Raw genomic sequence first — 26,541 nt, 5'->3', positions numbered from 1 at the left:
CTTATCTACATGCGGTGATAGCCAGCCAGGAAATGAAGTCTTGGCGATCAGAAGGAGCGGCATATGACGGTGAAATGGCGATGACTATTTTTTTTAAAGAAACCAAAGACAAAAATACTCCCAAGGTTAGTAACTGTCCACTCCAAGTCACACAGCGTAGGCGGTGACGGTAGGCATGTGCACGGTGTGCACGTTGTCACCACCAGAGGACCTTCTTTCCCGCCTAAACAGAAGGCGAGACAAGTAGCACAGAAACATCAAGCGCTATTGTCTTGGCTTTTCTACTGTGACTAAACTTGCCCTTTGCACTGGGAAACGGCCGACATAATGTGTTGTACGTGAATACGCCGGCCTTTCCTTTATGACATACTTATGGGAAAGAGGAACAATATGTGCCCAAAATGCGACACTGTGTTTTTCTGTTATACAACAGCCTTGTTTTAAACGCTTATTCCACGTGTGTCCAACATTTTCAAACGACGGTAAACAGCAAATGGGAAAAAGAACACGAAATGAGATAATGAAGAACGAAACCGTGCAACCCAGAGGGAGAGACGGGGGAAGGGGTAATGGGGAAGACGCTCTGACGATGGTGGATTGTCCTGAAGTAAACTGCAGAAACTAAAAGTAGGCTGGGGAACACAGCAAAACAGAATACAACACTGGTTGAGATGTTATTGCTCGAACCCACCCAGCCAACACAAAAAACAAAAAAAAAAAAAACCACAAAAAAAACAAACAGGAAAGAAAAACAAGAATTGATATCGGTTGGTGGCAGTATTCTCATGGGCGCATGCTAGATGGGTTGGGGGTGGGATGGACATGAACTCTGATTGTTTCAGGCACACCCCTCCCTTCATTCCTTGTATCTCTCCCTAGGCCCTTATCTCTACATTTCGCACTGCACATCCTACGCAAAACGCGAGACGACTATGCATCTCCCCGTCCCGTCCCCACCACCACCACCAGCAGCAGTTAGCCACACGTGTGCATCAGATGGACCTTCCCAGTGCTCCTCTACACCAACACTGCACTCATGTGGACTCCAGCAATTGCTGTCCTGTCGTGCGACGGTTAACGACTCAGCTGTACGTGGGAGATGAAGTCTGGCTGCGTCCACAATCGTCCTCTCCTATAAAACTGCCGCCCAGCTCTACTCACTCGGCCTCCTATTGGACCTCGCCCCGACTACATACTTCAGTAACAACTTCAACACCGGGGTGGACTGACTAGAGAAAGTGATTGCATGTAGGCTTATCGTGACACTAAAAGAGTGCACGGTGTCTATTTTAACTGGGATATTTTAACGATACAATCATGGCTTCCATAAACACTTTCATCTCTGTTATGTGTGTGCAAATGCGCTCGCATGCGTCCGTCTGCAGTGTGAAATTTTATGAGAATTTATGTGATCCGATGCAAAACGCCGAAGGTCTAGCAACACTGAGATTTAGCAGATACGCGTGAGAAGAACAGGTTAGTGACTAGAGACAATGAATGAGACATAAAAGACACACTACAAAAGGTCAATGTCTTTATAGCATCCCAGCTATGCCACTGAAACAAAGCTCCCCTCAAAGCCCTGTCCCGCACAAAAAGAAGTTTAATTTAGCACCGAACAGATAAATACCTTTTCCCGCAAGCTACACGTGCAAAGAGTTTTAAAGCTCCCAAGAACGGCTTTTATTCTCTTTTTTTTTTTGGAACTGTGGGAAGCTGGCAACGCAAAAATCCCCCCTCCCCCCCCTACCCACAAGAAAACAACAATTGCTGTTTAAACATTTTTGACAGCCTCCTTCTAAAATCTTTGTAAGCCTTCTTCACGTTGTAACATTATTTTCTTTATGGTTATTTCCTGTCTCTGCAATTCCCATTTTCTCCCTCTTATTACTAGATAGTAGGATTTTTCTCAACTGATGCGTTCCATTGTTTTAGAGAGAAGGTTTCCTAGAGCAAATGTAGTATTAATATGAAGTCGACCACCATTCCGAAAGAGCCCCGATCTAAGTCTGGCAATAAACCTCTCTCCCCTCATTGCTACTGAGCATCCCCGAGATGGCTCAGCAAGAAAAACCTGGCCGAACTTTAATGTCCGATGCCTCGTCAGTCTCACGTACATTCCAGCCAGTAATTTATCATTCCCACCCCAACCTCTCTCCTCCCACCTTCCCTACACGTGTGTCTTGTGGCCAGCAAGGATGCACTAACGGGACTACCAGACTCTATATACAGCTGCATCTCACACATCTAGTCTACTTACCACATCCGGTGTCTGCCACTCGCACTAACAAGGCGATGCCTCACCACTGTCGCTGTCAACTCCACAAGAACCTCTCGGAGGCAACTCGTCGGATCTCTTTCGTGCCCCGCTACTCCCTTAGGTCTCTCTCTCCTTCACCTCGCTAGCTCGGGGAGGGGGAGAGATGGTGGGGGAAGCTGTGAACCGTCCATGGCGTTCAAAGCTGTGAACGTCTCCTGCCACGCGGTGCTATAAACTCCAACTTACTATTCAAGTGAGTGGTCTCTGCCTGTATTATGAACTAGCAGCACGCGGCTCACGCGACATAAGCAGCTATTTAATGTCCTCCAAATGCTGTCTACCAAATAAACTTCTTTACTCCCTTTTACAATCGCTCCTGTTCCTCCGGGTTAACTTTTCGACCCTCTTATTATAAATTTCGTTCCGTTTTATGAAGTTTACACTTCTGTGTTTCACGATTGTAAAGTTATCCTCATTTTATAACAGTTGCTTACATTTTATAATCCTCCAAGCTCGCTGTACATTTTTCTTTTCTTCTTTGCGTGCTGCATGCTTTTTTTTTTTTAAATCTCTACTTAAATTTCATTCCAACGCTTTGAAAATCGTTTGCCTAGTGATGCAAAAAAATCATTCCACCAGTGATGACAAACCACGCACGCGTGCATGACAGCGGCAACGACGACGACGACAGACTAAACGACAACTTATTGTCAACAGACATGTCAAGCCGACAGCTGAACATGCCCCCCACTCTCCACCTCACACGGCGCGGCGCCTCTTGTAGCATCGACCCACCCTGCAGGTCTGGCACCCTGCAACCTGTCTCCACACATTACTCATCGCGGATGACGCAGCAGCATCCTCACCTCTACCAACAGGCTTGCTGTAAACCCGCACTCGGCACGAGTGTTCACTTACCACAACCCCTTCCCACAAACACACAGTATCCAGTGACCGAAGAGGAGAAAAGTTCCTCTCTCTCTCTCTCCAAGAAATCTCTACTGACACAAGCTTCCAAGTCTCTGCCGACGACAGTAATCCATGTCGCTACGGTGACTGACGCCGTATTCCACACTCGACTGCATCAGTGCAGAGTGCAGGCTCCAATGACTGGGTGCACAGCCTGCACGGGTCGTGGCTGAATAATCGGGTCTCGACTGACACGTGGCATTCCAAGTTCATCAGAGACGTTGGCGTCTTTTATTGTTCTCGCGCTCTGCCGTAACGATCACACTGGAGACCATGCTCTATCATGCGGAGTGCGCGCGCGCGGGTATGTGTTTACATGCGTGCGTACATACTGCAGACCGTTTGTGGGAAGGGCTGACGGTAGCCACCCCCTCCCAATCATCCCTGAACTAATTCTCTGATAACCCCTTTCCCTTGCGTTACCTGGTTCCTGTGTACTGGTCAATGCAACCGAATTCTCTTAGTCTTTTTAAAAAAACAAATAAACAAATAAATAGGACAGCAACAACAAAAAAAAGTCCTTTCTCGCTGGCTGGCTGGCTGGCTGGCGTGAGCCACGGTGTGTGAAGTTTACGACTGGCACCGTGTCTGGGGAAAACAGAGGCCGCCTCGCCATGTTTATTGATTTGATCATAAAATGAGACCAAAATGCAAACGGCCTCTCTAATTGACTGGTTGTTGTACACAACCACTGCTGGCTGATGACTATTCCGTCTATTGCCCTCCCCCTACCCCTACCAAACCTCAACCTTCCCCCCAATAACATGCTTTTTCCAGTCCATTCACGGCTAGCCCAAATCAAGCATGCACGTGCACAGTTCTCCGCATGCCAACTGGCGACTACAGAAGATAAACCGTTGTTTTGGACGGTATGCGCAAGATGTGCCCTGCATTCAGATGTTGGTGGTGATTCGAAAGACTCCAGTGAGGGCAGCTATTTTTGTTTAAACTCCGCTCTTGAAAGGCAGCAGCCGCCACTCAGTTTCCAGGCGCAGTAACATAGGACGGCTGGTTTCGTCAAAGTTGTGCTTAAAGAACCTTCTTTGCTGGATAAGTTTTGTAGATGTGACAGTGTCCAAATTTTCCCGTGAAAGCGCCTTTAAAGTGTGCTGTACTTACATATTTGATGCTGTCTGGATAAGAAGGCCCGTTGACTCACCTCCAACGCCAAAGCTTTCTGTAGCACAGATGTGAGACTGTGGACTGCTGGCCCGTCCAGCCAGCTATCTGTTGTGATTACCGGTCAACCCTATTGTGAACTTTTGTTTAAGTATTTATAATGGGTCCGAAATGTTACAATCAATACCTCAGGCGTCCTAAGAGATGTGTTCGGCTATTTAAATGTTATTCACTTACAGTCTTACAACGTACGAAGACGCTATCAATCTTGGTCACATGGGGGAAGAGGAGAGTAGCACATCTATGACTATTTGACTACCTGTACCGACTGGCTTTGATGGTATGAGCATGAGAAAGACTGGAGAAGACAGGAGCAGAGAAGAGCAGCGCGCACTAGATGCTGAAGATCGGTAAGAGTAATGACAATGCCAACACAGCTTTTGTTGCCATGGTTAACAGTGACGCGGTAGTGTGTCATTACGTTGCACGTGACTACTTAACAGTTCCACCAGAAACACCGGCTGGGGAGGGAAACAGTTCTGGTAAATGAAATTTTTGTAATACGTACGCGTTTTTTCCATTTCCAGCGCCTGCAATAGGCACGCGCAACAGGCTCTCCTCTTGGTCTCTTGGCAGAGGCTGCGCTGGGTAGCCATTGTAGAACCAATGTGTGAGAGAGAGAGCCATTTCCGTCTCTACGACGTCGTCTCGACATCTAAGTACTCTGCGACGGACTTGGTGTCTTGCCATGAAAAATCTAAATGTCTGAAACTGTCAAGCCGACCGTCTCACACGGTTCTAAGAGCTCCTGCTAGAGTAAACGACCAGCGTTAATGTATCACTCAGACTCTCCCACATATCCACGGGGTACAAAGCTGTACTATCCTAGCCTGAACATGCTGCTGCTTTGCCGCAAACTTTTCTCACAAAATGTGAATATAAAAAAATATTGTCCACCAATATAATTAACAGGCTCAAGAAAGCAAAGAATCACAAGCGGCAGAAGGAGGACTGCGCGCCATGTTGCGCAAATAGCAGACCTGACCTCATGTCCCCCTCCTCCTCATCCCAACCTTTTTATGGCGAGACCACCTGTCGACAGCAAGCATCACAACACTGCATCCTGCAAAGGGTATTGCTATTGGTATTGCTTCTGACTTGATTACAAAGGTGTTAGCTTGCGGCCGCTCTTTACACTTCACGACGTGAGATCGTTCAAAGACGATTGACCTCTCGAGAGTGTTTAAAAAAAAATAACTAGGTGAACTTTGATTACTACTTCAAACATCCTAACACTATTTAAAACACTGGTGTCAACGGTTTAGTCTTTCTCACTAAGTGTCCTCTTGTTGTCCTGAGTTACCGAGTTCTGAGTACACCAAGACACTGCGCGAATAATCAAACAGTAGGACAGGAACACAGAAAATAAACTTTAAAAAGTGAGAGACAAGGTGGGTGTAAATGTCTAAAACGAAGGTAAGTCGTTCTGTGTACAGGGAAGAACATCTACGAGCCAGAGACCAAGCAGCTATTCGTATTGTGACGAGATCCTGTCCTAAGCCGCCACCAGCTTCGAGAATGTACGAAACAGCAAGTAAACCAGAGGAAGTGACGACACTGCGGTGAAATGGCGCCCGATAGTTTGGTGGTAAAGTTTCGATCTCGTCTCGAGCCACTCTGTATGTGACACCTGTTGACAGGCTGGCCGTCAGGGGTTTTCCCCAGGGACTCTGGTTTCCTTCCCACTCCGCCTTCCCTCATCTAGGTGGAAGTAGTTTCCTGCCAAAGCACACTTGTATTTAATGTGTCAATATAGAGAAGTCAAAACAGGTTATCTTCGTGGTGGCTATCCCCGAATATATGTTCTTGGAACAACGCGTGTTTTATATCTAGGACTTCTGTCACCCATGGCTCTACTTTCCCTCCATCCGCTACTTCCCGCTAGCAGTTCATGTCATGCACTGATGCACTGCTGCCTGGTTAGGACAGGAAGACCAGATAACGGGATGCTTACAATTAACAATAATCAGTGCACAATTAACTTCTGCGCTGTCGACAGATAGTTCACCACGTCGCTTTGTTACCCCCAAAATCACCTGCCCATCTGTCCATTCTTCTAGCCACCCTCTCCGTCTTCCATCTGTCGATCAATCTGTCCGAGGCTCTGCTTCTCTTTCCTCACCGCCAGTCCAAGTGGAATGTGCACTATTGCTTTTCCCGTGCGTCGCCCTCAAGGCGAGGAGCAGTTCACATAAACAGTAAAGTGAGCTGACCAACAACCAGGTGTGCAACACTTCGCCAAGCTGGAGGGTTCAGGCGGACTAGGCATCTCCTGGAGAGAGCGACGTGGCCACAATAGGACAGGTAAACTGCAAGAAATGGGCTTGGTGGAAAATGATCTTGTTCCTAATACTCGCACGATGAGCTGGGAATGCATGTAGGTCACGATCCACCGGAAAGCGTGGGGAGCTGATTATATAAGACACGCGACATATGGACACAAGTCCCTTTGTGGAAAAGGAAAGGTGGGGTAGGGGAAGTTCCTCTCTCTGTATTTTCATTGTCTATATGAAACGTACGCAAAACAACGACAGCAAACAATCTTCCGTGAATTTACCGCTATACCCACCTAAATTCACGATAATGCCTCGCAAAAAGAGTACACGTAAAACAGCCCAATCTCGTTAACAGATAACACAACTCGGCAAGCTCTCGAACCATGTTACCTAGCCTCTTTTCTTCACCCATAGCACTCCAAATACCAAGGTTAGACCCACTTAATGTGCTATGACGTGGGCAGTCAAAGCTGTGCTAGCCAAGGTCTTCTGCCCACACAGTGTTTATAGCCAATACATTATTTTGCTCACACCACGGAAACAAGCAATGACCATTCTGCTAGTCGATGCTTAGCCAATGCCTCTTCACTCATTCATACCTTGGCTCGTTTTAGCTCGATTACTATATAAGCTAGCCTGCCAGTCGGTACCGATCGTTGAGGAGGGGAGGGTCTGACTAGACGTAGCAGCGGACATCAGAGACGGTCATCAGAGATGTTCAGAAAGTCCTGCACGTAGCGACTAGCCCATTCCTTCACGCTCCTCATCTAGTTCCTCCTCGGCCGCGACCTCCTTCCACTGAGCCCCGGAGAACGGTTTCTGAGTGTCGTGCCAGGTGACATGGCCAAACCAAACCAGCTGAGAAATAATATTTCAATGTTATCAGAAGGATTGCTGATGTCGATGCTGCCGTCTTTGGATGGCGTGGTGCCCATGTACTTGAAGGTGTTTCCGCATCACATGCCGCAACCCCTCGTGCCAAGCTGTCAAATGCCTTTGTAAAGTCAACGAAGCTGTGGTAAAGCTTTATTGTCTGTTTTCAGATGGGAGTGTTAAAGGTCGTTGTAATGCTCAGTCTATCGGTTCAGTAAAACCTTACATTCTGTGAAAAGATTACCACTGCTGTTTTCGATGACTGAGGTTTTCTGATAATCTATGTCTTCAGTAGCTGAGAGGCTTTCTTGTTGTCACCCTATGCCATTCCCACGACTATTTTAAGGCATTGCTCCTATATCCGGTAGAGCGGTCGTTATCCCTTTTCTGATGTTGCTGTAACTTCTGCTCCTGTAACTGGCAGATGCTTCGAGGTTGCTTTTCCTCTTTCTTCAAGACCTTTTGGTCACATAGATCAAAAACATCGTTCGTTACCCAGGATTGCCTTTTCTTTTTGTCTGACTTCGGCTGTTGTCAGCAGCACATTTTTATGTTCCTAGCGACGTTGTTATGTTGTTTACGACGAATTAGCCTCCAACTTGGGCCTGGAGAAACCTGCAACGTACAGGCTCTCGGCTTATCCAAGTGAAAGCAATTCGAGAGTTTAATGTGTGGCGTCTCATCCTTCAGCTGCAACTTTAGGTTTGGTCAACACTGGGCTGTGGTCGCTGCCTATGCCTGGCCTGGATATACCCTCATGCTGGATTCGAAACGTCTTGGTGGCAGGATTTAGTCGATCTGATTATGAATCGAACCATTCGAGAAGGGCCAATTTCTGCCCACAGTCTACAATCAATGCTCTGACCCCGTCGTGAAATAGTAATGACAAAGTGAGATAGTCAAAATAAAAGCATCCGTGGTGACGGTGAACGGTGGAGGGAGGGAAAGGGGTTGGGTGAGGAAAAAGTCATTTACAATTACTGTCCCCTAGAGACCGTTCACAGCGATGGCATCTGATGTTATTGATCTTATGGATGCCGTTAGCTGACAAATTTTCAAAACGGACCCACTACAAATTTCTCTTTCCCAATTTTTTTATTTTTGTGGGGATGAGGTTGGTGGGGGTTAGCAAGTTAGAGGTGTTGGCAAGGCCTGCGAGCGACAAGCACCTCTGTGTGGCAAGCACAAGGCGGCCGACCGTACAGAAGGGCGGCGTCCCGCAGGACGTTCCTTCATACATTGCCGTCAGCACTGGCCACTTGCAATCGTTACACGCCGACAGAAAAGTCTTCTAGCTCCATGCTCTCACTCTCCTCCCTCCCACCGCATATCAAATAAAGTCATTATCGAAAATATACATGTTAATCCATATCTCTAGTATTTCTCGCACCATTGTTGGAATAACCGCTAATCTGGCATGACATGTATCTTTTGTCTGCGACACTTTGCAGGAACTGATGGACAATAATTCAGCCACTTGGTTCGAATTTCTATCACTATCTGTTTATGTGTGTACGGAAGATTTTTTTTTAATTCAAATATTCAAAAAAAATACTGATGCCACCAAACTAAAAACCAAGTATCAACCTACATAATGAAACGACAAAGATTAAATGAATCATTTTAGTAATGCCCAAATAAAGACCCAACTGTCTTAATGAAGTGGGAAAAGAGGTGGAGTAGGGAAAGTGAGAGAACACAACATAACCAGGCTGAAGTAAGCAGTTCTTTATTGCTGTTTTTCCTCCGTGCACACTCTGAAGTACGAATACCAAATGACACAGTCTATACACAACAATTACCTCCTAGGGATGAAAATAAAATGGTACCACTAAAACAATATGTACACTAAATTCAACGCACGAACATGCAACGACAGCATTAAGACTAAAGATACCAGCGGGTTCTACATGCGCACGCACGCACACGTCCACGAGTTATCACAGAAACGGGAAGCAGTCTAAAGAGGACGAGTGATTATTAAGGGTGAGATTAGAGCAGCCCAGCGCAGAATTACTGCACGGCCGGGGAAGCGAACCCGCCATCGCCATGACAGGTGTCAGCGAGGTCATCGCCACCCAGTCCGGTGTCATCCTCCTACCTACTCCCTTGCTGGTGGTACCCTCCTTCCACCCCACTCCGCCTATTTGTGTCGAGTCCTGCAGTGCAAGTGCATACTACAACTGTGTACTAGGTGCCGGGAGGGGTACAGGATCAAGTCTGAAGGGTTTCAAATCGTATCTGGGATGCTCTCAGTCTCGCCAATCAATGGTAGTGGGGTTTGCGCCCACTGGTTGATCACCTGGGTCAGTACCCTTTACCCGAATAGTGCTGTCTGTGTGCACTCGCCGTGTAACAGTGTTTAGCCTATTGTTCGTGCCATGGTTTGTGGTGTCACTGACCACTCTCAGAGTAGTTGTGGTGTTGGAGCCTGGGTTGTATTCCGTGCATGTGGGGGGTCCTTGAGGTTACACAACAACTAGCGGGACCTGAGGCTGCGAGAAGGAAGACGAGAGCCCTGTGGCAGTCAAGTGAGGACCCAACAGGCCAGGGCTGCTTGTGACACTCGGTAAACTGACCCCGTCATTACCAAAGAACCTCGTGGAAAAGTCATACGCTACACAACAGGGTGACTCACGGGCTGACCTTACGCCCAAGTGAACAGTGCTAAAAACACGCTCCATTCTGTGTGTGTGCGTGTGTGACTTTTTCTGAACAACTAGCCACACATCCTTTTTTTTTAAGTAAAAGGAAAACGAAGAGCTTTCTCTCTTTCCTGGCATTTCTTCTCGTGAACCCCTCTCTAACCCTCTCCCGCCAGATGCTTCGAGAGTATGCTAACGTGCTTAACCTTCACTCCTCTAGGTCTCAGCTAGAAAAAGTGAGCGACGAGAAAACAGGTAAATCTTATCTCAGTGACATAGCTATCTACAAAGAGCTAACCCATCCCAGACAGCCGACATAAAGTAGACTTGTCATCTCGCTCACCCCAACCCTATGCTCCGTACCCCGTAATACCCGAGGGGTCGTGTACCGCTAAACAAACACAATTTTTACAATCAGCCATCCTCGGAGAGACATTAAACAGCACACTGTAACAAAAATAATAAATAACTTCCAGAGAACCTCTCCAGAGAGCCTCATTAACAATCGTTGAAGTTCATGCGTCAACAGCCCCTTGCTGGCCAACGTCTGGAAGATTCTCAACGCCATCGTAAACACGGTGAAATGTTGGGGAGCAAGGAGTGCAGACATCCCCCCAACGAATGAAAGCTGCTACTGGTCATCACATAACTGACGGAGGTAATCAACTAAAGACCGAGATTCCAGAAGCTGGCCGCCGCGATCCTAGGTAGTAGTGTACGCGTGCAAGTGTAATACCCACCTGTTGACGTCTTGGGCTCCATAGCCTCAGCCAGGTACAATCCCAACGCCTGCGGTCACTGCAAGGTAGTGGCAGGAAGGTGTGGGTGAGGGGCACACAACACCAGTCACACACTTATTTCCTGATGAAGAGACGTCCAGGCACGAGGTCCAGGTGGTGGTGGAGGTGATGGTGAGTGAGAGAGGGGGAGAAGGGGGAGGGGGCAAGAGGAAATGACAGCTCTTCAGCTACAGCTTGCCAAGGTTTGTTAAGACAAGCGGGAAAGGGTTAGGGGACGGGGACGGGGAAGAAGAATGCGGTTCCAACGCCACCCACCACTTGGTCCAGTATCCTCCGTTCGATAGAGAACTCCGCCGGGGTGATGGGGGTCACACGGGGGAGGGATGCCCTCGCTGCAATTTGACAATCAGGGTGCAGGGAGCGCGGGCGATGTACACAGCACACAACAAGGCGGCACAAAGCTGCAGGCCGACATGGGCAGTGCGCAGCAGTGGCGGCGGCGGCGGAGGAGGAGGAGAAGGGGCCGAGAGAGAGTAGAGAGCACACAGCAGCAGATAGTCAGTGCCGACTGCCTCGCTTCCTGCTCGCTACTGACGTATGAAATCTTCGCGCCCCCGGCCTACCAAGGAGGGCGAGGAAGGTTGGGGGGGGGGGCCTAAGGGAAGGAGCGCGTGTAAAGAGGAACAGCCTCCACGCTTTTTATTTTTCCTGGTGAGGCGAGGAGGCGGCACCCGACCTCAGTAACAGCACCACTGTTCGACGCCGTGGTGGTGGTGGTAGTGGTGGTGGGGTCTCGCTGGGCGGTTTGACGGCTCAAGACGCAGCCAGGCGCTTCTCAAGCACGGCAAAAATGACTGTCATCCGGCCTCGGTACGGGGAGTGACCTTCTCCTCTCTCGCCTACCTCCCTCCAGCCACTGCCCCATACTCTATACCTCAGGTGTAACCCTCTTCCCATCTTCCAACACCTTGTGTACCTCCATAGCTTCTTTAAAAAAAAATACCCCCGGCCTTCTTCCTTGATAGACAAGTTTCCAAAAGAGTCATGGGGGGCAGGTAACTGAGTGGGGGAGAAAAACTAGGCGGGTTAGAGGTGTCCACATGCTTTTTATATCAAGTGTCAGTGCTGGATTCAAACCTCGGCGGCATTCTGTGAGGAGTAAGAGAGGATTGGGTGCGAGGCCAACTGTGGCCGCTACACACACACACGTGGTGATGTGGCGCAGTGCCACAACGGTACCGAGTTTTGCCGCTTGCCGCAAACCCGCTTCTCTCCGACCTGCGGACGCTGCAGCGAGTGGATGTGATGGCTGGCACGGACAGCAAGAGAGCGAGTGATGGCGGGGTAGAGGAAAAGGAAGAAGAGTAGGGGGGGGGGGGAGAAGAAGGTAATAACAAACCCGCAGAGTTTTCTGTGCCTTTTATTTACTGCTGCTCTGGGCGCCAGGGAATTTCAAGAGGTGTTCGCCCTGTAAGCGGGACCTCCAAGGAAGTGAAGGCTTGCATTCAAGTTGTGCTTAAGTCGCCTGAGCTAGCAAAGACCCAAGAAAAGGGGGGAAAAAACTTTCATTTTCTCGACAAACAGAGGGCGAAAAGGAGAAGGGATCGGGAAACAAGCTGCTGGCTACCTCAGGTTCAGCTTCTATTTCTCCCATTGGAGAAATTTAACCTTTCCATAACCCCCCTCGCCCCTTCACGCATTTTTTGAAACTTCTCGGACATTTTTTTCGGGGGGGGGATAGTGGTGGGAGGCAATCTTCAGCTTCTCTTTTCATCACACACCTCGATTAAGTCAAGGTATGTAACGACTGTGACATAGTAAGGGGGGGGGGGTGTAAAGATGTTCAGTCAACCATCACTTGTCAGTACAGACCCCGCCACCCCCACACCTTTTACAAACGCACGATATCTCTCCAACACGCTGCATCAGATCCCCTCACCTCCACCCACCCTGGCAAAATCCTGACACGGCCCAAGTCCGATGGAAGTTGGGGAGGGAGGATATGGGGAGGGGGTGACAGGGAGGATCTGATTACAGCGCAGGCCACAATGACGAGGCAAGCACTATGGCGGCACTGACTGGGAGCCAGGAACAAGCCCGGGCTTTGTGTAATTTGAACACACGGCAAACACACTGCTAAGTACCTATTCTAGGCCGCAACAGACGGAGGAAAAACGCCGAAAGGATTTCGAGGCTCACATGAAATCCGGTCCCGCTGCGTAGGTGTCGCGTCAGGAACGATAGGAAAGTTTGGAGAGAGTGAGGGAGGTAGCAAGGGTTGGGGAAGACAGTTACAATACCGCACTGAGGCAGGAGTGGGGTCAGGCTGGTGGAAAGTAGCCCTACTGTTTTAACCCCTCCCCCTCCCCCCAGCTTGCAGCTTTGTCCACGTGCTCGATAGTCCGAGGGACCGTGTCACGTGGTGGGGGAGATGGACAGAACCAGATCCTCCTTGCTGCCTGTATCAATAGTGTCATCAAGACACGGGGAGTTTTACAGTCATCCCACCGCTGTCAGACAAAATAATCAAATGCACCTTGCACGCATACAGGACCCCAAGCCGACAGACGCTGGTACTCTATTCTATTTAACCAAAATAAGTTTGTATAATGAAAACAAGCACACACAGCTTTACTGCGGCGCCAACCAACCGGTAGATGCAGTGGTCTCGGGGTTGAAGTGGGAATCCCGCCGCGTCTCGCCATCCTCCCCAGCGTACACCGCTCGCCCTGCACCCGGCGACAACCCCGGGGCCGCATGCAGACTTGACTGAGGGCCCCAGTGACATGTAAGATCAACAACGTAAGAAGGGCTGCTCACGTATCTGATCAAACGACACCATCTCCCCCCCGCACACACACCGTTTGGCACTGTACCTGATGTAAACAGATGATTCATGCCTCTTATGCTCGTCTCCAAAAACCCGGCAGAAAAAATAAAGAGGCACTCGAGTTTGTCTTCTGCTGCCACAGTTCTTCGGAGCAATTGTTTTGCACCATTTCTGATTAATGAATGCTCCTCATCTTCTTTACGGAGTGCCTGATCTTGACTGCGGTATGTGGATGTGTTTCTAGCGCTGATGTAGCTTGTCACGGGAGAAGGGGGAGAACGGGAATAAGGGAATGGTAATGTTGCCAAGTGTTGTAACCTGAGGTGCAATCCTACCTCCAGGTTTGCTTTACCCTCGCTCAATAACGGCAGCTCCAGTAAGACACTTGTACCCATAGCTCGTGGACATAAGCAACATCGAGACCTTTAAATTCTCAACCTCCCCCTCATGCTTGCACCTGTTTCAAACTACAGGACTCTGACACGATTCCGCTCTATTGTTAACCCTGAAGTAGTATTGCCTCTGGTTCATACCTTAGGTCCCACATCATAAAGGTGGCATCAACTGATAAAAGCCATTATCAACAAAAGCAACGTTCATATGTCGCCTTTAATATAGCACACACATTTTTTTTTTTTAAGTACATAGAATATATTACACCAAACAGGTAGATACCCTGGTGGCCCCTCATTTCACAACAGTTTACTGATGCTGGTCAATGTAAGCTGCACACGTTCATAAACATATCCAGCGGCGTAGGAACCAGGAGCTAGGAGGGAGAGAGAACCGACCCCTCAAAATAGTTACTGAGGGGACAAGAATGTGAACGTCGTTCACTGTCAGCATGAAGTGTGCTCCCCCAAAGCCGAGCATCTTCCTGCACCACTGGTCTACACTTCGCCGCGAGCCTCAAGCCTATGGCTTTTCTTTTCTTCCTTTTTTAAAAATACCTTTCTCTGGTTCTTTCTCTCTCTTTCAGACACGCATTTACATACACAAACACACACATGGCACAAATATACCTTGGCATACCCAGTAAATGACAGACCAGGGACATTAAAATCCCATTATTTTTCTCCATGATCTCTCAAGCAGATGCGAATGGGAAACGCAGGTGAAACAATTGTTAGGTAGATATGGCACCACACAGATATGGCAAACACAATATCCTAATGAACAGTTGTTTACCCAGACTTTAGGGGAGGTAAACTGCCATGCATCACTTTGTGTGCAGAAGTACTAGTGAAATGCATCAAGTGGGAGAACCATTAGACAGGACCATTAGAGTGCACACAGGGTGATGGGGATGCACTGTAAAACGCTACAACCAAGTCTGTGGGGTTCGCCCAACGGATTTCTGAGTCATCGGTGCAGGTCGCCATATTATGTAAAGGGTTTCTGTAGCTGTAAGCCTTTTAGCAAACTAGTCATCAGCATTTTACGATCAGCTTTTAAATTAATGAGCGCACGCACGTCTGTACGTTTAGGGGAAGGGGAGAGAGATGAAGGGCGCGATGGCTTGTCTGTCCGCTCCTATTTCATTCCTGCAACCGACTTCTCTCCCCTTATGATATTTGAATTTCATATTTCGTACCATCTCGTTCAGATGGCGGAAGCCTGCCGCCACATTTTTGTATTCCATTTCCCCCACTTGAAACCTTTTCAGGACATTCCCTATGTGTGTCCACAAAACATCTCTATCGCATCTAAAATTAAACAGGCATCAGCTTTCATAGTTAAGTCCACAGGGAGGAGATTTCTCTCGGGGCGAGACCGGACCGATCTTCACGCTCCACTTGACATTCAACGTTCTACGAACATCCGAGACGCACTTAATATTGTATGTTTAACTCGAGCCATCTTACAGGGTGAGGCTGGTCAGTCATGAGGCTGGTCACATCTCACCCTGCTCCACGCCAGCAGAGTATACGACCTACATACTTGCTTCAATGCGTTTGCGTGTGTGCACTCATGCTCGGCGGAAAGAACAGGCGATGAACACACACACACATATAGACTGTTGAACACACAGGACACGCCGGTTCCAGAAAACAAGTCGCCATCCAAAGCTTGTCGACACTGCCAGGTTTCGCCCCACACTATCTTGCTGCCGTGATCCCAGCGATAAGCCATCAACCCCTTTGAACCCGACGGTGATAACGTTTATTTACAGCTGCATTATTTACTAATATCAGCCCCAGACCCATGAGCCACCAGCGGGATCCTCGACGGCCATCTCAGGCCTATCTGAAGGCAGTTGTTTACGGCATGCTAGCTGCCACAGTGGGCGTCTAACGGCCTCGGCACCAGCTCCAACAACCACTGCCACGTACCGCACACACTGTGTATACACGCGCGGTACGGCACCAGCATCAACCAACCTTCTCATCCAATGCTAGGGCTCAGCAGGGCGTGCCCTGGGGGCTTCTTGTACTGTCATCTTCGTTTTATATTTCCTATACAAGTGTGTGTGTGTGGATGTGATGGAACTGCTCGAGAAAAAACTTTTACAATTTTACGGTTGGAATTTTTTTTAAATCAATCCCATAAACACTTAATTTTTTGTTCGTACCAATGCATCATGTGATACCTGGTTCTTATGGAGTCTCCTGGAAGTCAACGCAGGACAAGCAGCAACTGTCTAGTTAAGGTTTCCACTCCGCAGTGAACGCATCAAAGCATTTACGCTCTAAAAGACATTCAGTTTACATTTTCACACATCGCCGCAGATAATTATGAAGCTGACAATGAAAAGAGTAAGCATCATTTCATTCTGTAACAAGATTCATCCGCCTCAGGTACTACAGCTTTATTGAAAATCACAAGGTACATGCCCACCCTGGTACATGTAAGTGCTAATACTGACGACATACATGTTCAGACACGGAGATATATGCGTAACAAGCCAACACCTGTCACAAGTCGTGCTGGCGATTCCCCAGAAATAAAGCCTATGGGTCTAAAGAGAAGCAATAATAGCAAACAGAGAGAGAGAGACAGGTAGACATGTAAGTATAAGATGCCTGGCCTTGTCAAAAGGCAGTTCAGCCCAGCGGCGTTAGCAGTCTGACGCGGCTAACGGGAAGTCAGCTTCTCTGGCAAGGATGCGCTATTTCTTCTCCTGAGAGACCTCAGAAGAAAATAGTTAAATAACCCTTGCCATTGCTTGTAGATTTTTCAAAACGTCAGCCCGCGACCTTTTCCCAAAGGGCGGTTGAAGCAGCAACGCCCTATAGCAAATAGCGCCACAGCGCCCGTGCAGACCTTGGGGGGCCAGGTGAGTTTTTTGGGGAGGCACGCCACGGCGACATACCATGATATTTCCTCCACCCGATCGATGTTCGACAAAGCTCATCAAGCCGGGTATGCGACTGCATACCATCCATCCACCCGCCCTATTTCCGCCATGTTTCTGCCAGTGCCGTTGAGAACAGAGTTTCCTGACGAGAACACATGCATACGGATGAATTGTTTAACGTCTGTTTCTAGGGAAACCAATCATGAGCTAATTAAAGTTCCGAAGAGGTTTTCTTTTTTTAAACTGTCTTTTAAAATATCCGTTGGTCAAATTTGACTATGGGGAAATGCTGGGATTAAATTACGCAAGTACCGTAAGCCTCCAACTACAAGCCGCAACTTTTTTCCGCAGCTTTAAAAACCCTAAGCGACTTGTTTGCGGATCTTGTCCTATTCCGACAAGCTTCGTGTTAAAGTATTAATTGTTCACGTTATTACAGGATTACTGTTCATATTTTCAAATTGAAGCCGCATACAATTACAATTGAAGCAGTCAGATCAAGCACACCCTCATATACCGAAAACGTGAAATGCGTAGGATGCAGCTTTTAAATTGAAGGCGACCGACCTGGATATTGAAAAAGTTGCATTTATACTTATAAACCAGTGCGGCTTGTTGGTGAATAATGTAGAGATTTTAAAAAAAAATTAGTGAGTGAGGCTTACAAATAGGTGTGCCCAATAGACCGAAATTTACGGTAGCCGTTGAGTGTGCCAAGAAACGATTTTATAAAATCAGGTCAACCAAGAGGTCAAAGTGCAAAGGCCTTCCCTTGCTGGACATGCTTGTTTCTGTTCAGGTAGGACCGCTGTCTACTTGTCGCTCGTTGCATTCGTCTATTCTCCCATAGCGACTACTTCTACAGACCAGGGGACTGAACAAGACACCGCCGATTCTACGGCAGATAAATGAATAGCAACGATAAAAGAGTCCACAAAAATTACACCAGGGGCACCTGAAAGGGCGATTTCCGTTTTATAAATCAGTTAAAAACAGCCGTGGCTGAAAGCCCGACATAAAAGCGAAAAAAAAAAAATCGGTCCTCAAAGACAAAGGGTTGCTGCCCTCTCCACTGGCTGTGGCCAGATCAAAAGAAGCCGACTGTGCACAAGTAACTTCCGGCACAGTCTGGGTGATGAGGACAAGCTGAGAGTAGGGGTCGAGTGAGACGTCTTTTGACTCGAACATAAAAGGAGGTGAAAAAAGATTTAATTCTACCTTCCTCGCCGATGATCAATCAATACAGCTTGCCACCAACTAAGACTTTTTTGTTTTTTTAGGCATTTGCACTTAAAGTCTTATTATTCATCACCTTCCTCCTTCCCCCCCCCCCACACACACACACAGACTTTTTTAAAAATAGTGAATTGAATCTGTAAATCGACGACGACCTGAGGAAATTATCCTAAGCTTCGCGAGCAGAACTCACGAATATGGCAGGTGTGGGGAGAGACATGAGTACAAAAAAGGTCGTCGCCTATTGCAGATGCAAACTCTGACCAGACCGCCGCATCCCATGTTCAGCGCACGTGGGTTTTACACTGCCTGAACACGCCCATGCGCGTGCACTCTCGCCGACAAATGGACGGATCGTTGCCGGCGGAATCGCCTTCTCAGCCCCCTTCTCGTTTTGCGAGATCCCGCTGATATGTTCGATCCCGGCGCCCCGACCTGCAAGTCAAGTGCAAAGGTACAACATGGGGAACACGTCTACACAAAAGTGGATAGTGAACTACGAACTAAGATCATCCTCCGATTTGACCTTCCTTTTGGAGCGCACCCTCCAGTAACCTTTTCCCAGCCTCCGCAACCCCTTCACTAAGATGTTCCCTTTTTCCTCCCATCTCCTACCCCTGAATTCTAAAAACTGCTTCCCAGGAATGGCTCCCACGAGAAGGTTGCCTCCCTGGTGAAGCCAAACAGCGCTGACTCCAAAAAAAAAAAAAGCGACAGTGGATGACGGAGGGCAGTGGGTTACCCATGTGGGCCAAGATCGCCTCCCAACTTTAGTGAAAGTATGCAGATACGAACGGTACTCTAACCTTTTTAATGACATTTTGACGGCCACACTTATACCAGTGCCAGCTTTTCTGTGAGGGCGTTGCATATCTTGACCCTCGTGCTGCTTTGTTTTTTTCCTAACTCTTTATGACTCACATACATTTTCCCGACAGCTGGGTCGAATGGAAGAAGTTCCGTTACGCCACAGGATCATCGAACCAGTTTCTTTCAGCGAAAATAATCATAATACGCTCATTTGTATGACGCCTTTTTTTCCAGACGGGCTCAAAGCCTTTACTAATAAGAAAAACACAAACATAATAAGAATGGATGCTGGTCTCAAAAACAGTTGTAGAATCACTGCATATTTGTGACCTTCGCCTATCGCAGTCAATAGCTGGTAGACACAGGCAACACTGTTAAACTGCATGATTAAAATAAGTACATGTACAGTAGTCAGGTCAAAAGCCTCAAAAAGTTGGCTTTTTTTAACATCAGCATCAGTCTAAGCGGCATATTTCACTGAGCTTCCCGGATGTCAATCAGTGCAGACTGGTCTGTACTCCATGCAAAAGCTTGCTGTCATAACTCGATATTCTGAAGCAGCTGGAGGAAGGCAATCACAGTTTGAAGTCGACACTGCCGATGTAAGTAATGGCGCAAGTGATAGAAATTAATAAAATGGCACAGGAAAAAATGAAAAGCGACGCAAATACAGAAATCCATCCAGAAACGTAGCAAATATCATAACAGATGAGCTGATGAACATTAGACACAAAACCCACTCAGATCAACGGACATATGAAACAGTGAGAGAGAGCCGTCACCCTCGAGCCAGTTGAGCGAAGGGACATCACTCTCCGATCAATGAGCTGGTGGCCGCGACAACAGGTAAAAACGGCGGACAAATTAGTTTATGGAAAAGTCCCTGACAGGCCGATTCTCTGCTGCCAACTGCCAGTTGTGCTTACCCAAGTCGTCAAGTGTCTCTCAGGTGTAGGTTTAGGTCTCTTTAGGGAGGCGCCAACGTGAGGGAAGGGAGAGAGAGGAATACTAAGCCTGCAGAGAGAATTCAAAGCCTAAACTGAGACTCGACCCAAGAAAGGCGGCCGAACGGGTGGAAGGGAGGAAAAGAGGGAGGAAAGGAGGGAGATATTCTTCGCAGACTTGCCGCCAGGGGGCGTGCGTGGCGCGACTCCGCGGCCAAGTCTCAACATTTGCCTGCCCCGCCAGCCGCGTGAAAGCGCAACAAAGTGTCGGAGAGGCCTCCTAGAGCAAGCCCAATGGGCGCAAGTGAATGGCAGTTTAGCCACCATGAAAAGCGGCCATTGCGCAGGCTGAAGTGAGGGGACTTACAGGAATGTGTGTTTGTGCAGATATGAATACCGGTATATTGTGGGCCCAACAGCTGTCTTCAAAAGAAAAGACTTTTTTGAGGGAACGGGTGGTAGAGATGGGAAAGAAGTGCTTCCGAGCCCGCGGGAGGAAACTTTTTATCATTTTTTTTTTCTTCTTTGTCGGTGATAAGGCCAGGCTATCCTTTTTTCATCGTTATCAGCCATGTCACACAGTCAAAAGACACGAACACGTGTTGCGTACAGGGGAGCAAAAACAGACGGGAGAAAGTCGTTGATAAACCTATATCCAGAACGTGTGAAAGCTTGGGGTGAGTGGGTAGAAAGAGGTACTTCATTCCAGACATGATTAAAGGGGCGTAAGCCGTTTTCCAATGAAACAAAAGTTACAGCAGTATGCATGCTGAAACATAACAATCTATGCTGAAATGAGAAAACAAAATTTCGGCGCAGAAATTTGCGAAACAAAGCAGTATATCAATGTGGCACAGACCTATACATCACTACGGCAAAGACCCATATATCACTGTGGAAAAGGACCATATATCATTGCGACACAGCCTCACGTGACAGTGAGGTGACTAGACATCCTCCCACCTCCCAACAAACTGTAGTATCTTGTGTGTGGTACACGACTTTACATATGTTATATAAACGTATCATTGGTATTTTGATCTGACCCTAACAACTTACAACATGAAAGATTCATTCATCAGATTCTTATCTCATTTGATTCTCATTTATTATTATTATCTTGTTAATTCATTTCAGTTTTTTGTTAAATACGGGAGGGACGCTCCGTCAGCTGCTTATAGGCACAAATGATTTCTTCATGTCTTCACACGTGACAAGCATCACAAGTGGTCTCGCTTATTCAATCAGTCGCACACACACCACGAGAGACAGCAAGAGAAGTCCAACTGGCATTCAAGGAATGGAAATGAAATGGCCATGTCGGCTTACTCTCAAGCGCTGATCGAATGGCGACTTAAACTCGTTCACATCCAGTTCGTCGCTGCAAACAATTTCGCAGCTCGCTCTCTCTGACACAGTTCCCACGACAGCTCGCAAATCTTAAGTGCACAATATACTTCCGAGGTAACGGGCGAAAGAAGACGAGAGCAAAACAATCGACTTTCCATCACCGGTTATCCCCAGCGGCAAAAGACACATGCTTGTTTGGGGGATTCTTCCGCGCGTGTGTTGTTCTGAGTGTGTGTGTGTGGCTGCATGTGTGTGTGAGTGAGCGCGTGCACGAGTAAGTTAAGATTTATATTGTCCGTGAGCGCTCGTGTTGTGCACGTCTCGTGGAGACGAGTGGTTTGGGTCGAGTTACCACAGGAGGGAACTGAAGGCATTGTGCGACGACGACGACAAAAGTCGACGTTTACTAGCGTGGTGTCGACAGTCGCCATCCTCGCAGTAAAACCTATTCACTTGCCCCTGACGACTGAAGCGAGGCAACAATGTTACCCAACAGACCAGTCGCGACTCGCAACCCAACGCCGCCCTCCCAAGCCTGATGTACCTATTCGATACCCTGTCAGGCAAGGGGGGAGCTATTTGCAAGTGAATAGCGCCATTCTCGTCTAAATCCCCACTTCGCCTTCCGGTAAACAGAGAAGAACAATGACGTCATTTTTATGTCAACGGCAGCAGAGATTTATTTTCATTTCGAGGCTTCCAATTCAAAATTAGAATAATTTTTTTAATAAAGGCGGAGAAGAGATCCTTGTCAGTATCAGTTTCCTTTTGCAATGATGCAAGCATGAGTAAATTTGCATGCAAATGCTTATATGAGACTATTTCCCGCTCAACGTCCATCGCGCTCAAAATATTGGGTTCGTTTTTGTCCAATGGTCGTTGTAGATAACGTTACAAAAAGAAACAGCAAGGGGACGTGATGGATGGACCTTGACAAGAAACGATAGTACAGACTAGATAATACAAGAACACAGCAAGGCCACAAATGTTGGGGGACTAACAAATTATTACTGTGCAGCCAGGAGTGAAGAAAAGAAAGAGGAAAAATAGACAGAAGAATGATGACGTCTTAGATGTATATACTACCACTATCAATGATAAGAATAGCACGATCAATTATAAGATGATATCATTGGTGATGTGATTGCTGCCGGGCAGGTTGGGAGATGAAAGGTAAAGGCCAGATTAGTTGGGAGCAACCCATACTAACACCTCTGGAGGCAAAGTCCAATATTGCAGCCTGTCTGTATAGCTAACATCTATATTTAGAAGGAAAGCGCAAACAGTCACGGAAGCTAACTTTCTCCTGAAGCTATAATTAGATCCACTTGTAATGAAAAGCCCGAGCAGTAATTAATATTACGAGAAATTAAAATCGCAACTTTTCCCCTCCTTCGCCCTCCAGTCCTATCACTGCTCCCCCTCCCCAGGCACTCTCGGGTATTGGGGTATGAAGCTGTCGTGTAGACCTGAAAGATTTCCAAGCAAAGTGCTTGCTGTATCTTCTAGCGACATCAAGCTCGGCGGCAGGACGAGCGCCAGACAGGCCCACTGACACTTTGCCCGTGAACCTTTCTCAGCTGTTCCCAGTTTACCCGCTGGCCGAGCATCTTCCTGTGCGAACTCCACGCCGGAGTCAATCATTCTCAGAGCACACAAGGATCTAATGAACGAGGGCTAGGATGGGGATACAGAAAAAAAGAAAACAAAAGCCGATCACTGAATGAACAATACCTTTCATTCATGAGCAAAGAAGTAGCACGAATAAAGGGGATCGTGTGCGCACAGCATGCCACTTCAAACAACGCAGACGCGCTTTCATGCATGTGCGCACAATGGATGAGAGTGGGCAAGCGCGCTTGTTTGCACGGGAGGAAGAGGGAGGTACAAAATTGCGTATAGTGTGCGCATGTGCATGCACTGTTTATGCTACACCCTCTACGCCGACGACGACAACTAACGTCATGTTGCGATACCAAAAGGTGGGTGGGGAGGTGCGATCAACCCTCCTTGCAGTACGCGAATATTGTGTGCAATGTTGGTGTACACGGCTGGTCGTGGTGTCGTCGTCTCAGCGAGAGAAATGCGCTTTCGGAGCGGGGGGAGAGAACCAAAGAGTTTTGTTGAAATGAAGCCACGTGCTGCCTCCAAGATTCCACAAACAAGACAGCGACCGCGCAACACAGCGAAACATGAGTCTCTCTGTACACACACAACGAAGAGAGACAGAAGACAGAGATGCAAGGAGTAAGAAAGGGGGAGAGAGATGTGGGTTGCTGAGTGAGAGGTAGAAGAGTTGTGCCCCGCCGCTGGTTGTACACGGGGAGGACGTATGTAAGCAATTCCCGCCTTGAATGCTAATGACATAGCACGCGTAGGAAGCGGCGGCGATGGGCCGGTCCAGTGGCACGGCATCAACCCCTGGCGTACGGGAGGCAAGCCGAGTCTGTTGCCAATGAGGTATGGCAAGCGTCGGGGGGGAAAGGGGGGCAGCTGCACATGGCGAGCACATGCCGGCTCCTCCTCTTACCCTTCCCCCCTTACCCTGTGCCCCTTTGCTCGCTTCCACTCCCCTACTTTCTGCTCCATCTCCCTTCTGCTCACTGACAGAAATTCTCCGGAGCTACTCTCCGTGTGCAGCAAGAGGCGAGGCTGTGCTGCGGATGGCTGGGACTAAGATGACCGTAAAGATGACCAAGATCATCAATGAGTCCGTGTTCGAGCCCACCTTCCCTTCCCTATGGAGGTGAGATGCTTTTATATGGGTGCTACTATAATGCCACAACTCGTCGTGCTCACCTGACAAGCTACGTACACTGCCGTCCTGACAGGAAAAATAACTCTCCTCCAAAAGTCTTCACCTCCGCTTCCACGCCAGGTGTTTGTTTCCACATGTCAGTTTGGTTACGAGGCGAGGGAGATTAACAAACAAATAAAATCCGAAACATAGAATTTCTCCCCCGAGTATGTGCATGTCGGTTTAGTGGCGCGACATTCTACGGTAGGCAACAGAAAGATTGAAAGAGAATGGAGTGAAGGCGACATGATCGAGAGATGGACGAAGTGCACATGCTACGATCACTGTCACAGTCAGGATACAAATTCACAAAACGGATATATCAAGACGAATGAGGAGACTTTGCTTTGGCCATTCTAGGAGATTTAGGCGAACATAAAGGTCAGGGGAGCGAGGGAGGTGCCACGAGATTTTCAGCGTCATCTATCTTATCTGCCGTTACTCGGGTGCCATGCTGCGATCGGATGACTCAATTACGGCTAAGCCTCGGCTACATCACTGTTCAGTTTGCGGTTTAGCCTCCCCACTGTCCTGTCTCTCCTACCTTCTCGCCGATCTGCACCGCGTCTGGCAGAGAGGACTTCAATGGTGCCACGACGGGGTGTACTGAATAGCCTGCCCCTTCTTTTGTTCTATCGTACGCTTCCTCATCTTCGAACCTACTGCATGTTGTTGTTGCGGAGTTTGACACTAGTCAGTCTGGGGTCTTCCACCAACTCTTGTTCACGCCTACATCTCTATTTCCGCATGACAACCGTAATAAACAAACAACAAATAGAAATTGAAATTCACACACACACATCGCTTTGCTTCATTCTGCAGCATCAACAGACCGAATGCTTATCCTCTTTCTGCGGTTTTACCCGCTCTTGTGTCTCTCCTTCTCTCCTTTTCCTCCGCTAGCCTTGGGGCACACAGCGCACCCCCAACCCCACTCCCCTGGCGCTGCAATCCATCCATCAGGGCTTTCCCGCCCTGCGCCTCCAAACCAAAGCCACGTGACCAGTGTTGGCGCACGTGAAGCAAGTTTCCTCTCCCCAAGTGGCGTTCACAGAGGCAATTTCCCATCGTCTTTTTTTCCTTTTTTTTTTTTTTTTGGTCGGCTCCAAAACGTAGGAACCACGTCAGGAGAGACTAGTGGCTTGCGCCACCGTAGCCTGGGACAGTCACGTCCTATATTTTCTTTGGTATCGGTGGAGACCTTTCGGGTTGTTTTTGCATGCGTTTTGAATCATTTCTCCTTCCTTCGCTTCATTCATTCTATTATCTCTGGTTTGGTCTGCTGCATATGTCTCTGGTCTTAGACAAAAATAGAAACTCCAGTGAAGGGAGGCGAGGAAAAGTCAGGGACTAAAAGACAAACGTCTTGTTTCCAAAATTATAAAGTACTCCAGACTGCGCATATGCTGGTTTATCCCTGGTTCCGTAATTATAAAGTGGTGGTAATGATGCCTTGGGGTAAAGAAATATCAACAATCCTCCACGTGGTCTGGACATAGCATTTGTAACCACGAAACTTTTTCTTGAGTTCCCGATTGTTTCCTAGGGAAAGGACTTACTCTCGCTTCAGAACTACGGGTGAAGGGAAGAGACATGTCACAGGACAATGCGCACAATATAAATTGTAGTCGTGCAGTTTTCTTGCCTCGACCTCGTTACAACACCCCCTCTCACCTCTCTCCCGCTTGGGGCCGACAGCGCGCAGGGCGCTAGGTAGTTAATTACTCTTATCGTCCTTAAGATAAGGTCGGTTGATCACAAAGCACGTCAGTCATGACGCGTACACTGCCATCAGGCGCTCAGCACGCGCAGCAAGTGCCGCAACAGGTGAGAAAGGGAAGTGATTCACCAACACGTCTTCAACTGCAGCGGATAATATAGTAACTTTCAGCTCTAGTAATATTTGCATGGCCCTTCTCGTACTTCTTCATGGGTACATGTTTAACTGTGACAATGGCATTTTTCTGTGTTTGATTTGCCAAAGTTACATATCTGGCAAAATGTATCCGGTTATGAAGGTCCGTAAAGGTCGCTCTTAGAGAGACCAGCCGGAGACCATTTTTAAAATGTTGCCAACTTGGTCAAACGTTTTACCGAATGTATCCGGTAGGAAGATATCCAGAATAGTAGAAATGAATCTGAGAAAAAATGCGATGACACAAAATAACTGCTATGTTCTGTTCTGGGGTTGTTATCATTTGTCACGATTGTGAGGGATGAACGTTGTGGACATTCTTTAAGTCTTCCGTCTTCCCGCCGTCATTAAATCTCTTTATTCCACAAATTAGAACCGGAAGTTGGAACAAGCTAGCCAAATAAGCTCGACATCCCAAC

The 26,541-nt window shown here is 47.9% G+C and overlaps 1 protein-coding gene across 4 annotated transcripts in view; it reads right to left on the bottom strand.

Moving 5' to 3' along the window:
- LOC112564238 (nuclear hormone receptor HR96-like) overlaps positions 1-26,541 on the bottom strand; it is a 210,326-nt gene that overhangs the window by 141,831 nt on the left and 41,954 nt on the right. Inside the window, exon 1 of one of the 4 annotated variants that reach the window (XM_025238923.1) lies at positions 10,943-11,537. The exons of the other annotated variants lie outside the window; for them this stretch is intronic. Within the exon in view, the coding sequence (XP_025094708.1) occupies positions 10,943-10,964 (22 nt within the window). The 5' untranslated portion in view covers positions 10,965-11,537. Of the gene's footprint in view, positions 1-10,942; positions 11,538-26,541 lie in introns of those variants that run through there. 4 annotated transcript variants of the gene reach the window in all.

Source organism: Pomacea canaliculata, linkage group LG5, assembly GCF_003073045.1.
Source record: "Pomacea canaliculata isolate SZHN2017 linkage group LG5, ASM307304v1, whole genome shotgun sequence".
NCBI classification, from domain to species: domain Eukaryota; kingdom Metazoa; phylum Mollusca; class Gastropoda; order Architaenioglossa; family Ampullariidae; genus Pomacea; species Pomacea canaliculata.
This window is presented reverse-complemented; position numbering and strand designations above follow the sequence as displayed.